The 17074-nt window shown below is 46.1% G+C and overlaps 1 protein-coding gene across 1 annotated transcript in view; it reads left to right on the top strand.

The window, feature by feature from the left end:
• The window catches only part of dnai1.2 (dynein, axonemal, intermediate chain 1, paralog 2), a 139520-nt gene that overhangs the window by 25992 nt on the left and 96454 nt on the right, over positions 1-17074 (top strand). The window contains exons 5-8 of the mRNA XM_055632318.1: positions 2754-2884; positions 5785-5814; positions 13742-13797; positions 14096-14229. Of these exons, the coding sequence (XP_055488293.1) occupies positions 2754-2884; positions 5785-5814; positions 13742-13797; positions 14096-14229 (351 nt within the window). The remainder of the gene's footprint in view (positions 1-2753; positions 2885-5784; positions 5815-13741; positions 13798-14095; positions 14230-17074) is intronic.

Here is a 17074-nt window from a genome sequence, read left to right as displayed (position 1 = left end):
TCACAAAGGAAGAGGACAACTTTCTGATGCCTTTTCCCACAGTGGAAAATTTTGATTCCGCTGTGGGGGGATGTTCATGTTGAATTCTATAATGTGTTGTGTCATTTCTCTTATTTTTAATTTTTTCTATGGATGTACGGAAACTTAATTATTTCTTCTATGTAAAGCACTTTGGTTTCAACGCGAGTTGATTTAAACGTGCTATATAAATAAAATGTACTTACTTACTTACTTACAGAATGTGGAAAAGCAACGACTGATAAGTAATAGCATTTGTGTGTGGGTAATTAGGCTAACATATATGAGTGACTTTTTCAAATAGGAGACGAAGAGGATTAATGAAGGCTGGGCAGATATGTTGTCTATGTAAACAAAATTGGCGGTGGAAGGAAGAAGAGGGTAATAGTGGAGGGTTTTTTTCAGATTGAAGACCTATGACCAGTGGTGTGTTGCAGAAATTGGGGTTGATTCCACCATTCTTTGTCAACTATATTAAAGATGAAGATTAGAATGTTTTTAACATGGTTTGTAAGTTTGCTGATGATAATAAAATTGGTGATGTATTGGACTGTGAAGATAAGGGGCAGTTAGAGGGACTGGGAAAATGATGGATGGAATTTAACTCGGGCAAATGCGAGGTGTTGCAAAAAAAAGACACTAAGAGCTGGAGTAACTCAGCAGGTCAGTCAGCATCTCTAGAGAACATCAATGGGCGATGTTTTGAATCGGGAGCCTACTTATATTTTGGTAAGTTAAACCAGAACAGGATTTGTACAGTAAAACATAGGGGACTGGAAAGTGTGCAGAACAAAGAGACCTCGGGTCTGGTGCTATAAGGCATTGGCACTACAGGTGCACAAACGTTTATCCAAAAGCATTGGGACCAGACACTTTTCGTAATTCAGAATTTTTCGGCTTTCGGAATGGAAGATTTTTATCCAGAGTCTGGCTGGCTGGCTCAGTGGTAGAGTGCTCGGCTCATATCCGCAAGATCGTGAGTTTGCGCCTAGATCCCGGCAGTTACTCGATCGCGAGTTTGAGTCTTCAATGTAGTTTTTTCTTGCAGAATAGGAGAGAATAGGGAGGGTTAGTCTGGGATCATTCTCTGCGAGATGATCTTAGTGCGGGAGACAAGTGTAGGGCAGGTGTACTGACTGTGTGTGCAGAACTTTGGAAGTGATGCCCACCATTCTCAAAAGCCGCTGTGTCTCCCTGTCCCTCCAACTCCAGAGGAATCCGCTCCCCGATGGGCCGCTACGGCGACAAGTGGCAGTTCGCCCACCCCAAGAACAAGACGTACCTTGTACACCATCAGCTTCTGCGTGTTCCTCTGGAGTTGGAGCAGGGCTGGGCTGGAGTTGCTGATCTGGGATCTCCGTGCTTGCAGTGGGCCTGGGGGTTGGTGGCCCGATGAGGGGGCGCAGCTCGGGCTGTGGGCGAACTGCCACATCGCCGTAGCGGCCCATCGGGGAGCGGCTTCTGGTGGTCCTGACTTCTCTCAGCTCCTGTCCAGCGGGGTGGCCGGAGACGTCAGGACCAACAGGAACCCGCTCCCGATGCGCCGCTACAGCGACAAGTGGCAGTTCGCCCACAGCCCGAGCTGCGCCCCCTCATCCGCAACCCGGGTTCCTCTGGAGTTGCAGCGGGGCTGGGCTAGAGTTGCTGCTGACTGTGAGTCTTTGGGATCTCCGTGCTTGCAGTCAGTGTCCCGTTGGTCCTGACGTCTCCGGCCACCCCCCGGACTGGAGCTGAGACTGGGAACAGTACCGCCCTTGCCCCCTCCCTCTGCAACTGCAAACAACCCCACAGTTCCCAGTCTCAGCTCCTGTACAGGGGGGTGGCCGGAGACGTCACAGCCCGAGCTGCGCCGCCTCATCCGCAACCCCAAGACCAAGACGTACCTTGCACACCATCAGCTTCTGTCCCTACGGGGAGCGTGTTCCTCTGGAGTTGGAATGGGACTGGGCTGCTGCTGGCTGTGGGTCTCTGGGATCTCCGTGCTTGCAGTGGGCCTGGGGGTCGGTGTCCCGTTGGTCCTGACGTCTCCGGTAACTGGCACTGACCTGCTGGCATCGCCGACCTGAAGACAGTTCAAAGCCCCCGCGCTGGTGCAATGGGCGGGGAGCTGGAGACGGGAGGGAAGGGGTCACACACATGGCCGGGAAGCAGAGGGGTGTAGGTGGGGTGAAACTGAAGGGAGCGACAATCTGCTGCTGCCTGCCCGCTGAGTTTAAAAAGTTCCCACGCAAGACTCACGATACACTGTATATCGTGAGTCTACCGTGGGAACTTTTTCACTCAGCGGGCAGGCAGCAGCAGATTGTCAATTATTAACCCTCCTGCGCAATATACCCTCACCTTCTTTTTTATGAATGGGGATTTAGTTCCCCTTTCTTCGAGGACCGACCGGTGGTTCCGCTGTCACCTCTGCGGGCCGCCCTCGGTGAACGTCTCCAAGGACCTTTCTTCAAGGACCGAAAAAATATCCGCTATTCGGAGCTTCTTGTTATTTGGAACTTCGGATAAAAGGTTGTGCACCTGTACTGCTACACCCCTGTGCCGCCCCCTTTTGGTAGCTATTTTTCGTCCATATTTTGAGTGAAATAATAATTTTTATTATTGATAAAAAGATACAAAACGCTCTAGTAACTCAGCGCATCAGGTAGCAGATTGATTTTACTGGATGAAGGGTTTGCTTGAAATTAGTAAGATTTACCTGAATCTTTAACTTGCCATTTTGTTTTATATTAAAGGAAAGGTCTTACAAACCAGTATCATTAATTAGCCAAATGGCCATTCATTTATCATTGGATGGCAACCTACTACACAAGGATTCAGATGAAGCAAAGCGACAGATGTCTAGATGGGAATTATCTGAAGGTAAGTTGATTTTCCCTCCTTCCCTCCTTCCTTTCTTTCCTTTCTTTCCTTTCTTTCCTTTTTTCCTTCCCTTCATTGTGGACCATGAGGTCTGGCTATTCACATTAAACCAAGAATGATCCGCAGTAATAGTGGCATATGTAAGTCTGGAAAACAACATGCCATCCTGAAATCATGTTTCTGGCTACTTAAATATATCTTCCCAAACTTAATGTTTCCACATTTCCACTGCAAATCCATAGATTTCTTGAATATTCTCAGTTGAAGCTGAGCTAGACAACACTCCTACCTGTGGACATGTAAACTGTGGGAGGATGACATCCTTATATGCTATCCATTCTCATACATGCAGTGTAGATGCTGAAGATCTGAAAACTGGATTTTTTTTTAGAGGAACAGAAAAGCTCCTCAGTCTTATTGAATGTGTGTCCAGACATGAGAAGCATCCTAAAGTTCAAACAAGGCGAGGACACGCATTCAATAAGACTGAGGAGCTTTTCTGTTCCTCTCATTATAGAATAAGGAGTCTGACTGCTTTCATGAAACTTTAAACCACACTGCTTCATTGATTTATTTGATTAAAGTAGTGTTTGATTAATTATGTGATTAAAGAAGACAACAAAAAATAAGTTATAAGTTGTGTTGCATAAAGATAAACACTCGCCGACAATAAACAAAATTATCAAACCATCAAAGGGAGTGCATGAAAATCTTTACTGAACTCGAGAGTCAGCTTTGTCATAGCATTTAAAATAACGTGCATCTGTCCTCACTATGCATGTTCTTTCTGCATTTTGTGGGATCCCAGAAGACTGCAGAGGGGATTTAGCTTCCTTTCTTTGCATACTTCATGAACAAAGATATGCATTTAGAACATAGAACAGTTTTTTCTCAAGGTGGCGCCAGGGAAGGCAACATTTTGCAGGCAGCATGACTGAGAACACTTGTCTACTCATATTCTGGTCTTTTAAAGCTGGAAACTGTAGTCAGCAGGAGGAAACGGGCTTTTAAGACATTTAAATGGAGTAGTGATATCACGATTGCCTAATGAACTCAGCAGTTCCAAATCTCTGGGTCTTCTTTCGCTGGTGTTTAGAAGAATGAGGGGGGACCTCATTGAAACGTACAGAATAGTGAAAGCCCTGGATAGAGTGGATGTGGCGAGGATGTTTCCAAGTCGTGGGCGAGTCTAGGATGAGAGGTCATAGAATTAAAGGACATTTCTTTAGGAAGGAGATGAGGAGGAATTTCTTTTGTCGGTGGTGAATCTGTAGAATTCTTTGCCACAGAAGGCTGTGGAGGCCAAGTCAATGGTTATATTTATGCAGAGGTAGATGGATTCCTGATTAGTGCAGGTGTCAGAGGTTATGGGGAGAAGATAGGAAAAGGGTGTTAGGAGGGAGTGATAGATCAGCAATGATGGAATGACGTAGTAGACTTGATGGGCCGAATTGCCCAATTCTACTCCTATCACTTATGATCTTATGAAACAAATACAAGACTCATGCTCAACTCTCCGGACACTGTGCTCCAGCCCAAGACATTTTCATCCATGCATATGGCGATGTTAGGTCAAGAAAAGGACAAAGCTTGGTGGTGTCTGTTTCATGATCAACTCATATTTACGTATGCACAAAGTGGTTTTGTCCCATTTCTGTTCCCCTGACCTGGATATCTGGTGGATATGCTGACACTTCTTCCCACCGAGGGAATTCTCCAATGTCATCCTGACTGCAATCTGCATCGCTGGATATCAACATCACCTGGCCAGACCGACCCCTGCAAATCTACTATTTCTACACTCTCATACTTAAGTAAGATTGTGATATGTGTAGTGAGATTTTTGTTGAACTGTATACAAAAAAAAATGATTTCACTGACCCTTGGTACACGTGACAATAAAATGCTATTGATCAACAAGCACAACATAATGTACCTCTCTCCTAATCTATGGGGACTTCAACCAAGTTAGCTTGAAGGTGTATCTGACAAACTATATTCAACACATCCAACACTGTGGAATTCTTTGCCACAAAAGGCTCTGGACGCCAAGTCAGTGGATATTTTTAAGGCAGAGATGGATAGATTTTTGATTAGTGCAGGTTAGGTTATGGGAAGGCAGGAGAATGGGGTTAGGAGGGGTCTCATTTCAACAGTGCAGAAGTCCACATGTAAAAAGGTCAGTTTGCAAAGCCTACTGATACACCCCTTACGCTGACTCGGCAAGGCCAGCAACATAATCAAGGACGAGTCGCTCCCTGGCCACTCCCTCCTTCGCCCCTCTCCCATCAGGCAATAGGTATAGAAGAGTAAAAACGCACACCAACAGATACAGGGACAGTTTCTTCCCAGCTGTTATCAGGCAACTGGATCATACTACCACAACCAGAGAGGAGTCCTGAACTACTATCTATCTTGTTGGTGTCCCTCGGACTATCTTTGATCGGACTTTGCTGGCTTTACCTTGCACGAAACGTTATTCCCTTATCATGTATCTTTCTACTGTAAATGGCTCGATTGTAATCATGCATTGTCTTTCCGCTGACTGTATAGCACGCAACAAAAGCTTTTCACTGTATCTTGGTACACGTGACAATAAACTAAAATGTAACTGTAACTACATATGCTGCTGACCTCAGGCCACCGGTCGAAGGTAAGCATGATCCAGCCAATAATTGGCAGAATTTCCTGTTCCATTATCTAGAGGAAGAACCTGAATTTGCCTCTACACCGAATGAAGTTCTTCCGTCTGAAAGTGCAGAAAAGCTTGATACAGAAGAAGATGCCGAAGAACCAGCAGATGCAAAGGTACAAGTATTCAATTCAACAATCACTTTGCACTTCCTAACAATTAAAATGTAATTATGATTACCCACATTCTGTGGTATTGGTGTATTGGATTAGAGCTTTAATAATGAGTGAGCTTGAAATTGGGTACTAACTCACTGTAGACATCAGTCAAAAATAAAGTGCCTGGTTATCTAGTTTCACTTGCAACATGGAATTAGAAAGTCATTGAGCTATGCACCATGGAAACAAGCCTTTGAGCCAACTTGTCTCTGCTGAACAATTTGCTCGTCTGAACTAGTCCCATTTGCCTGTGTTTAGCCCATATCCCTCCAAGACTTTTCTATCCATGTATCTATGCAAATATTGTTTAAATAATGTAATTGTGCCTGACTACTGCTTTCTCTGGCAGCTCTTTCCATATACCCACCACCCTCCGTGTGAATAAAATTGCCCCTCGGGTCACTTTAATTCTTTCCTCTGGCACTGTAAATCAATGCTGGTGTTAAGCCCACGTTCCCTGTAACCACCCCCCTTATATATGTCCCTCGTGATTTTATATACCTTTATATGGTCTCCCTCAATCTCCTATGCTCCAAAGTCCCAGCCTCTCCTTTTAGACAATAGACAAAAGGTGTAGGAGTAGGCCATTTGGCCTTTCGAGCCAGCACCGTCATTCACTGTGATCATGGCTGATCATCCACAATCAATACCTCGTTCCTGCCTTCTGACCATATCCCTTGACTCCGCTATCTTTAAGAGCTCTATCTAAATTTCTCTTGAAAGCATCCAGAGAATCGTCCTCCACTGCCTTCTGTGGCAGAGAATTCCACAGATTCACAACTCTCTGGGTGAAAAAGTTTTTCCTCATCTCCATTCTAAATGGCCTACCCCTTATTCTTAAAAAAAGCCGTACAGTCCTAGTAACATCCTCATTAATCTTTTCTGCATCCTTTTGAGCTTAATGATATCCAAGTGCACTCTCACTAACAATATTGTAAGTACCGTGGCACTTAAAACAATCAAATTTGTATGTTTCTACTTCTAACGCTTTTTTGTTTCACAATGCGTACTTACAATTGTTGTCAGACTTTTAAAGTTTTTTTTAACAAATATTACAATTTTAAGTTGCTCATAATTTCATATTATTATAATTGGTGTAAAAGGTCTATTGGAACCATTTGGAGAGTAACAGGCACATTATGTCCTGATCAACATTTATCCCTCAACCAGTTATAGCTTAATGAATTATTACGTGGGCCTCAGCTGGACACCTGGAAAGATGGAAAGGAAATATAGTATGCCAAGATGTTTTCTGGATTGAGGAACTTTAATCAGAAGAAGTCTTTGAAAATAATTAAGGCAACTTTTGTTGGAATAGAAAATATTAGAAGTAAAAAAAGACTCCATGGAGGTTTTCTAGGTCATGAGGTTTTGAGAGATTAAATGGGGTAAACTATTTGATCAAAGAAAAAATATGAATCTAAAATAAGCATACTGTTCTTTCTGAGAGCTAGCAAAGCCATAACTGACCAAAGTCTACTATGCCATAATTTTCTACTATTCATTGCACCAATTTTGCCAAAACAACGATCCATTTATTTTAATGCTCTGGTTTAGATTTAGATATTACTAGACTAAGTGGGACCCGTTGGGTCCCATGTTCACATGGGAGGGCTGGTCCCCCGACGCAATATTCCACCTCCCCACCAATTCCAATATTGGTGGCCAGTGGGGAGGCTTTCTGGAGTGCTGGTATGGGTTCTTGAGGTGGCAGCTCAGTCCCTCAAGCCTGATCTGCTGGCAGCTCACTCACAGCTGGTGGGCTGGCAGTTGACTCATGTCTATTCCTTGAAATTCCATTTCAAGCAGGGTGCAAGGCCAACAAATTCAAATCCATGTTCCTACCATTTCAAGCAGGGTGCAAGGCCACCAAATTCAAGTGCAGTTTCTTACCACTATGAGCAGGGTGCAAGGCCACCGAATCCAAGTGCAGTTTCCAACCACTTCAAGTAGGGTGCAAGGCCACCGAATTCAAGTGCAGTTTCATACCACTTCAAGCTGGATCCAAGGCCACCAAATTCAAGTGCGGTTTCATTACACTTTCAGCAGGGTGCAAGGCCACCAAATTCAGTGCAGTTTCATACCACTTCAAGCAGGATGCAAGGCCGCCAAATTCAAGTGCAGTTTCATTCCACTTCAAGCAGGGTCCAAGGCCACCAAATTCAAATGCAGCTTCATACCATTTCATGCAGGGTGAAACCACCATAAAACCACACAAAATACCAAACTCACAGTTCAGTAGACATTCAGTGTGTTCAGTTGATTCACAGCTCAGACAGAGTCGTGACCTCTCCCTTTCCCATCATGCAGAGACTGAGCCACAACCACACATTGGGTTTTATAACCCCTCCCCCGGAAAAGGTGTGGCTTTCAGGGCGTGATTGACAGAGAGATTCTCAACATTTTTTAAACACTAATAACACTTTTATTTTTAATTGATGGGAAGAATTCGCTGCACCTGCTCAGCGGAGGGGGGGACTGAGTAAGATGGCCAAAAATCACAGCCGGAAGTGGTAGCATTTTATCTAAAATCAATATACAGTGCAAACAGGAAGTAAGTGCATTTGCAGTTGTGCCTTTTAACTTCAAGCCAAATCACCCAAGCCGCCATTTGCAGAAAGTAGTGCCTTTCAACTTCATGCCACCATTTGCAGTAAGTAGTGCCTTTCAACTTCAAGCCAAAGCACCCAACATTTGCAGAAAGTAATGCCTTTCAACTTCAAACCAAAGCACCCAAGCCACCATTTGCAGTAAGTAGTGCCTATCAACTTCATGCCCCCATTTGCAGTAAGTAGTGCCTTTCATCTTCATGTCACCATTTACAGTAAATAGTGCCTTTCAACTTCAAGCCAAAGCACCCAAGCCACCAAGATTCAAGATTCAAGATTCAATTTATTTGTCAATTGGACCCCTTGAGGTCCAAACGAAATGCCGTTTCTGCAGCCATACATTACAAACAAATAGACCTAGGACACAACATAATTTACATAAACATCCATCACATTGCTGTGATGGAAGGCCAAAAAAACTTATCTCTCCACTGCACTCCCCCCCCCCCCCCTCGATGTCAGAGTCAAAGTCCAATCCCCCGGCTGGCAATGGCGATTGTCCCGCGGCCATTAAAGCCACGCCGGGTAATGCAAGGTCGCACTCCGGGTCTTGATGTTAGAGCCCCCGGCGTGCGCTCGCAGAGTCCCGCGGCCATTCCAAGCCGCGCGGGGCGGTACTGTAAGGCCCTGCTCCAGGAGCTCTTCAACCCCGCAACTCGGGCGGGAGAAGTCCCCGTTGCAGGAGCCCTGAAAAACGGTCTCCCACCAGGGACCCGCGGGCTCCCGGTGCCGCCGTCCGCCAGACCCGCAGCTGCAGCCTCCGAATCTCCGGAGGTCTGGCCGCAGCAGCGCTCCACCACCGCTCCACCTGCTCTGGACTCGGCCAGCTCCGCGACGGTGAGGTGAGTAGTCGGCACCAGAGCCCCCGGTCTTCCTGTTGGAGGCCGCTCCACGTTGCAGCCCCAATGACAACAGAGACCAGACAAAGAAAAGGTCGGGTCTCCCGTGCAGTGAGAGATTTTAAAGTTACCCCTCCCTACCCCCACCCCCCCCCCCCCCCCCCCCCTACCCCCCCCCCCCCCCACACACACATACCCAACAAAAAATAACAAAAAACGACATAAAAACTAGACAAAAAATAATAAAAACGCAGACGGGCTGCAGAGGCCGCTGCTGACGAGAGTCATGCCGCCTACCGGCACCATTTGCAGTAAGTAATGCCTTTCAACTTCATGCCACCATTTGCAGTAAGTAGTGCCTTTCAACTTCAAGCCAAAGCAGCCAAGCCACCATTTGCAGTAAGAAGTGCCTTTCAACTTCAAGCCAAATTACCCGCCACCATTTGCAGTAAGTTGTGCCTTTCAACTTCAAGCCAAAGCTCCCAAGCCACTATTTGCTGTAAGTAGTGCCTTTCAACTTCAAGTCAAAGCACCCAAGCCACCATTTACAGGAAGTAGTGCCTTTCAACTTCAAGCCAAAGTACCCAAACAACTATTTGCAGACAGTGCCTTTTTACTTCAAACAAACCATATTTGCATTTTCAAACCACATTAAGTTGTGTCGACATTTATTCAGTGTTATTCAGAGCTCATAGAGACGTGGCTTCATCCACCTTGCAGAGATTGAGTGAGGCACACCACTTCCTGGTTTTATATTCCCTCCCCCTCCCTCCAGCAGGTGCAGCAGAGAGAATGGTGATTTTTTTTTTTAATTTCAAGCCAAAGCACCCAAGCCACCATTTGCAGTAAGTAGTGCCTTTCAACTTCAAGCCAAAGCACCCAAGCCACCATTGGCAATAAGAAGTGTCTTTCAACTTCAAGCCAAATCTACCCGCCACCATTTGCAGTAAGTAGTGCCTTTCAACTTCAAGCCAAAGCACCAACGCTCAGAGATTTAGTAATATAGATTGTCAGGTATGCCGAGGTACAGTGAAAAGCTTTCCATGCTTTCCAATGAAATTGGATAATACTATACATAAATACAATCAAGCCAAACTCAAGTACATAGGTAGAGCAAAGGGAAATATACTGTGTGCGGATTATGAAAGTATGTAGTCACTCATGTTTTATCCTCCCTGGTTTATCAATTATGGCCCGTATCTCTCCAAAATGTATTTACATTTTATTCAACCTTTCTGTTATAATCTTGTGTCAGTAGCCACCTATTTCAACTTGTACAAACTAAGGCCAAGTAATTTGTTATTTTATCATATCGTCATTTCTTATGTTATTAAAATGTGCTATCCTAATTATGATTTTTCTTTTATTATTTATGTTCTTGAAGATTATAATTTAATTTGAAATTCATTGGCAATTGAATTTTATAGTTTTAGTTTGTTCCTACATTATTTTTGATGTAACTGTTTCATATTCTTATTCATCTCACTTGCTTTACCTTCCCATGCACGGTGGATGATCTATTCATTTTTTTCAGGGATAGTTGCGTTTTATCACCATTTCTTGCCGGTGACGGCCGCAATCATGCGCCCGCTTTTCCACCTGATCACTTGTCATCGCAAGGAGGTTGAGTGGTCCGACGTTCGAGAGTGCTAAGGAGTGGTTGGGGCCACGATCCTCGTTCCACGAGAGGATGCCCCTACCGCCCTGATGGTGGAAGTCCCGGTGGTTTGGGCCCCAATCTGCTCGGGCCATGGCGCATTACGATCGAACTCGGGGTGGTCGGACATAACACCCCGACCGGGGGCCATCATGGCCACGTGAACTGGTCGGCCATGGCACGCCTCCAGGGGGTTCGCCTACATCACACAACGGCGTATCAACCGCAGGCGAATGGACTGGTGGAGCGGTTTCATCGCCAACTCAAGGATGCCCTGAAGGCACGGCTCAATGATCCGGACTGGGTGGATGCTCTGCCGTGGGTTTTGCTGGGGATCCGCACCGCACCCAAAGATGACTTGGCCTCCTCCTCTGCCGAGTTGGTGTATGGGTCCCCGTTGACGGTGCCCGGGGAGTTCATCCCGTCGGCACGGGGCCAGGTGGAGCAGCCTTCGGATGCTCTGCAACGTCTTCGGCAGACGGTGGGCAAGCTGGCGCTGGTAGCCACGTCTCATCATGGGTCCGTACATTCCTTCTGCTCTGGAGGGCTGCCAGTTCGTCTTCCTGTGTAGGGATGCTCATCGGGCACACCAGTGGCCTTACGAGGGTCCCTTCCGAGTCCTGGAACGTGGCTCATCCACTTTCGTCCTGGACATGGCGGGTCGGCATGAGACTGTTTCGGTTGCGCTGCTGAAGCCGGCGCACATTGACATTGATCGGCCGGTGCCGGTAGCGCGGCCCCGTAAGCGAGGGCGCCCTCCGTCTAGGGTACCTCCTCCAGTGGCTACTCCGTCCCTTGCACCTGTTGGTCGGTTGCCCGTTCTTGTGCCGGGCATTGTGTGCACCCGGGCTGGTCGCCGCTAACGTCCTCCTGTCTGTTTTGTGCCTCTGGTTCTTGGGGGGTGGGGATGGTGGGAGATGGTCCTGTGGAGGTCCCTGCGGATTAGGCCACTCCTTGGGTCATCCCCCTCGGCTCTTGAGGGACAGTGACGATTATCTGCCCACGGGGTTTCCTGGGTGCCTGCTCGCGGGCGTTCTGCGTGTTTTGCCATGATTCATTTAACAACTTCGGAACCTGCCTGGCATCTGGCCTTTTCCTGACCTCATCCAGGCCACTACTAGTTGATAACAAAGCCAGGCTGAGCAACATCAACTTTGTGCTATAGGAAGGGAAGCTCCAAAATGTTGACCAAACATTGATAGTTTAACCTAACTTATTAAAATGGAATATAGAGAAGTTGGCCCCCCTCGGTCATGACTGACCATGGGTGATGCATCCTGGTTTGATGCAAGCCTGGGAGATGTCATATGGAGGGCAGGCTGTTGCTCATGCAGCACCTCTCCCCTCTCCACGTCGCTGATCGATCCAAAGGAACAAGAGGGCCGTTACAGTTTAGCACCAGTGCCGTCGCGGGAGCTGCCAGAGCGAGGTTGTAGACAACGACGAACTGCCTTAGGGGCTCTGACTCTGGATTTTCTTGAGGTTTACTCTTGGAGCCTTTTCCATGACTGGATATGGCCACAACGCAGTGGAGGTATTAAATCAGAGTTTTCCCTCTCCTAGATGGACTGCCTTCCCAGGCTGACAAGCCCTATCTGCCCGAGACTCTTGGGTGCGGGAGGGTCTACCTTCCCGTGCAGGTCTATAGCACCTGCCCACTGCCATGAGAAGAGTTTGCAGAAAATTTCTAAGAACTCACTGCCTTTGTCTTTCCACGTGGTAAAATTATGTTCTTAAAGGTATGTTAAAATAAGGTCAAGGGGTGGATGCTTGGTAATGGCACCATCTGCATGGATCCCTCCAATCCCACATACCATCCTGATTTTGAAACATTTCACATATACAATGCTGGAATTGCTTGCCTAAAATCACAGTTGGAAGTACCTTCAACCTGAAGTTCATGAGGGCACCTTACCAAGCCTTTTCCAGTCAATCAATGATTAGAGCACATGGTATTGGGGTTAGGGTGTTGACATAGATAGAAAATTGGTTGGCAGACAGGAAGCAAAGAGTAAGAGTGAACGGGTCCTTTTTAGAGTGGCAGGCAGTGACGAGTGGAGTGCCGCAAGAATCACTGTTGGGGCCGCAACTGTTTACCATTTATATTAATGATTTGGAAGAGGGAATTAGGAGCAACACTAGCAAGTTTGCAGATGACACAAAGCTAGGTGGCAGTGTGAACTGTGAAGAGGATATTAGGAGGTTGCAGAGTAACCTGGACAGGTTGAGTGAGTGGGCAGATGCGTGGCAGATGCAGTATAATATAGATAAATGTGAGGTTATCCACTTAGGTGGCAAAAACAAGGAGGCAGATTATTATCTCAATGGTTAGGTTAGGTAAGGGGGAGGTACAATGAGACCTGGGTGTCCTTTTACACCGGTCACTGAAAGTTGGTGTGCAGGTACAGCAGGTAGTGAAGAAAGCTAATGGAATGTTGGCATTCATAACAAACGGATTTCAGTATAGGAGTAGAGAGGTTCTTCTGCAATTGTATAGGGCTCTGGTAAGACCACATCCGGAGTATTGTGTACAGTTTTGGTCTCCTAATTTGAGGAAGGACATCCTTGTGATTGAGACAGTGCAGCGTAGGTTCACGAGATTGATCCCCGGGACTGTCATATGAGGAAAAATTGAAAAGACTAGGCTTGTATTCACTGGAGTTTAGAAGGATGAGGGGGCATCTTATAGAAACATCTAAAATTATAAAAGGACTGGACAGGCTAGATGCAGGAAATTTGGTCCCAATGTTGTGCGAGTCCAGAACCAGGGGCCACAGTCTTAGAATAAAGTTGAGGCCATTTAAGACTGAGGTGAGAAAAAACATTTTCACCCAGAGAGTTGTAAATTTGTGGAATTCCCTGCCACAGAGGGCAGTGGAGGCCAAACCACTGGAAGGATTTAAGAGAGAGTTAGATAGAGCTCTAGGGGCTGGTGGAATCAAGGGATATGGGGAGAAGGCAGGCACGGGTTATTGATTGTGGACGATCAGCCATGATCAGAATGAATGGCGGTGCTGGCTCGAAGGGCCGAATGGCCTCCTCCTGCACCTATTTTCTATGGTTCTATGTTTCATCTGGGTTGCAATATAATCAGGACGTACTGTATCTCTGGGCTCCTAGTTACAATTATTTTTATTCTTTTTAGAAATTGCTTCCAATAAAAAACGATGTGTTTTGAATTTCAATTATAATTGTTTTTTCAACTGTATAAACATGGCTGAAATACAGTCTATTTATTCGGGTTATTTGTTATTCTGCAGGGAACGGAGAAGAAGAAGAAGAAGAAGAAGAGAAGGAAGAGAAGGAAATAATTAAACCCAGACAAGAGCGGAAAATTCCCAATCAATTCAACTTCAGTGAAAGAGCTTCACAGACTTTCAATAACCCGATGAGGGTAAGCCAGTACAATTTGTTCATGGAACCTTTAACATTAGTTGTATCCCAAATCTTTCAGAAAGCTAAATCTGGTGGAAACCAGAATGTAGGCATGAAGATACCCAGAGTCTCAGTTAATACATTTAACAATGTAATTTTATTTTAACTTATGGGCTAATGGTTGCTCCTTAAGATTCCACAAGGAATCCTCATTTTTTTGTTCAGCTTGCTGCGGAAAACACACTATTATGACTACCTTGGACAAAAAACACATCCTTCTGCTAATGCTGTGACCAGAACTTCATACTGCACTGCAAATGTGGCCTGACCAAAGTTTTATGCAGCTGTAAAATAACGTATACATTTATCCGCAGTGCCCTGTCCAATGAACATAAACTCTTTAATGTCCTGCCATTTATTGCATATTTCCCCTTTCATTTGATCTCCCAATGTGTAACACCTCACTCATCCAGAGTAAATGTCTTATGCCATTTTTCCACCCATTTTTCTAACTGATCTATATTCAGTTTTATCCTTTGATGACCTTCCTCACTTTCCACAACTACACCAATTTTCCTGTCATCTTCAAACTTACTTATACTCCTATCTACATTTATCACAACAACAGAGTTGGGCCAAGGTAACCAACACAGTACCAACAGCGGTGCCCGCTGTTCAGAGATCTGCTGTTGCATAGTAGAGAAAATCAGCAGACAATGAACCTGTAGAGAGTTGTAGCAACAAAATATGGGACCAACTGTTATGTAATCAACAGAGAAGAAATTAGTGGAGAGGGGACCAACTGAAAGAACAGGCAAAAGTGGGATCAGCAGAGAGAGAATCAATAGGGAGACACAGCAGGAAGGTAATTAATAAAGACAAATATTTTTTACAGGAGCCACAACTGCAAAATCTGACTGTACAGATGATAAATCTCAATGAAATTGTTTTAGGAGCCTCACACTGGCACACTAACGAAGTGGGAATATGAGCTTCTCTTTTAATATTTGGGGATAACTGTTTTTTGGTACCAGAAATTCCATACCAATCCCGGATCCTCTAAAGAGGACACAGACAGTGACATGAACTTCTATATAATTAAAAGTCTCATCTTGACCACTTCCTGTCTGCACTGTATATTGATTTTAGCAAAAAAACGCTACCATATATCGCTATGATTTTTGGCCATCTTACTCACAGTCCTGCTCCGCTGAGGCAGCCTGAGGATTTTTTCGATCAATGAAAAATAAAAAAGTTATTAATCTTGAGATGAGCTGATTGGTCCTCTTGCCTGTCCATCACCATGATGAAGGTAATGCCCCTTCTTTAATTTGGTGGCCTGCACTCCGCTTGAAATGGTATGAATTTGAATTTGGTGGCCTGCACTCTGCTTGAAATGGAATTTCAAGGAATAGACGTGAGTGAAATGCTAGCCCACCAACCGTGCGTCAATCAACTGCCAGCCCACCAGCCGCAAGTCAATCAACTGCCAGCCCACCAGCTGTGTGTCAACTGCTAGCCCAACAGCAGTGAGCCAACTGCCAGCCTAACAGCCGTGAGTCAGTCAACTGCCATCCACCAGCCATGAGTGAGTGAACTGCCAGCCCACCAGTTGTGAGTGAGTGAACTGCCAGCACACCTTTGGCCTACCTGAAACCACTCATTTTGGCCCACAAGGCCCCTATTTGCCCATATACCAGTCCCTTTTGCTCAAAATGCCCGTATTAGCCCAGGAGGAGCATTTTGGCCCAAAAGGCCCGTGCCAGGCCAGGAAAAGTCCACAAATAGTGCCTTTCACTGTGATTGCACTCAGATTTGTTTTGTCCCTTCGGCCCATCAGGCATGTACTAGCCCAGGAGGAGTAAGTATTCCCCCTGTAAGTATTAAACCTCACCGCAGTATTTTTCTCCCTCCCTTCTTTGGCTCCCTGTGAGATCCAGGCCAGGATACTTTCCTCCTTCATTGCTGTGATCTGTAGAAAAATATGAAAAATGTATTAAATTAATTCTCCACCCTCTACCCCTTCCCTCTCACAGAGTGTCTCCCCTGTTATGGGCAGCATTTCTGGCAGTTTCTGAGCTGCCAGCCCACCAGCACTGTGACTGATCTGCCAGCCCACTAGCCCTGAGTAACTGAGCTGCCAGCCCACCAGCCCTGAGTGACTGAGCTGCCAGCCCACCAGCCCTGAGTGACTGAGCTGCCAGCCCACCAGCCCTGAGTGACTGAGCTGCCAGCCCACCAGCCCTGAGTGACTGAGCTGCCAGCCCACCAGCCCTGAGTGACTGAGCTGCCAGCCCACCAGCCCTGAGTGACTGAGCTGCCAGCCCACCAGGCCTGAGTGACTGAGCTGACAGTCCACCAGCCTGAGCTGCCCACCAGGCCTGAGTGACTGAGCTGCAAGCCCACCAGGCCTGAGTGACTGAGCTGCCAGTCCACCAGGCCTAAGTGACTGAGCTGCCAGCCCAAGAATCCATTTGGCCCACAATGTCCATACTAGCCCTCTGGAAACCAGTCCCTTTGGCCCACAACTCCCATACTAGCGCTCCAGAAAGTCCCCCCCTCCCCCCATTGGCCACCAATATTGGAATTGGTGGAGAGGTTGAATATTGCATTGGGGAACCAGCCCTCCCATGTGAACATGGGACCCAACGGGTCGCACTCAGTCTAGTAATAAATTAAAAATAAAATCTTGTCTTTTATACTGCTGAAGAACATCAAACTGTCTAACCAAACAAAACAGGACAATAGCTTAGAATCTTTAACAGCAAACTCATCAGTATGCAGTATAACTCAGAGCACCTGCATGTTATGGCAAGAGCAGCTCACAAACTATAAACCATCTAGAAACTTAATTCTAGAAAATC

This window comes from Leucoraja erinacea, chromosome 1 (assembly GCF_028641065.1).
Source record: "Leucoraja erinacea ecotype New England chromosome 1, Leri_hhj_1, whole genome shotgun sequence".
NCBI classification, from domain to species: Eukaryota; Metazoa; Chordata; class Chondrichthyes; order Rajiformes; family Rajidae; genus Leucoraja; species Leucoraja erinaceus.
This window is presented reverse-complemented; position numbering and strand designations above follow the sequence as displayed.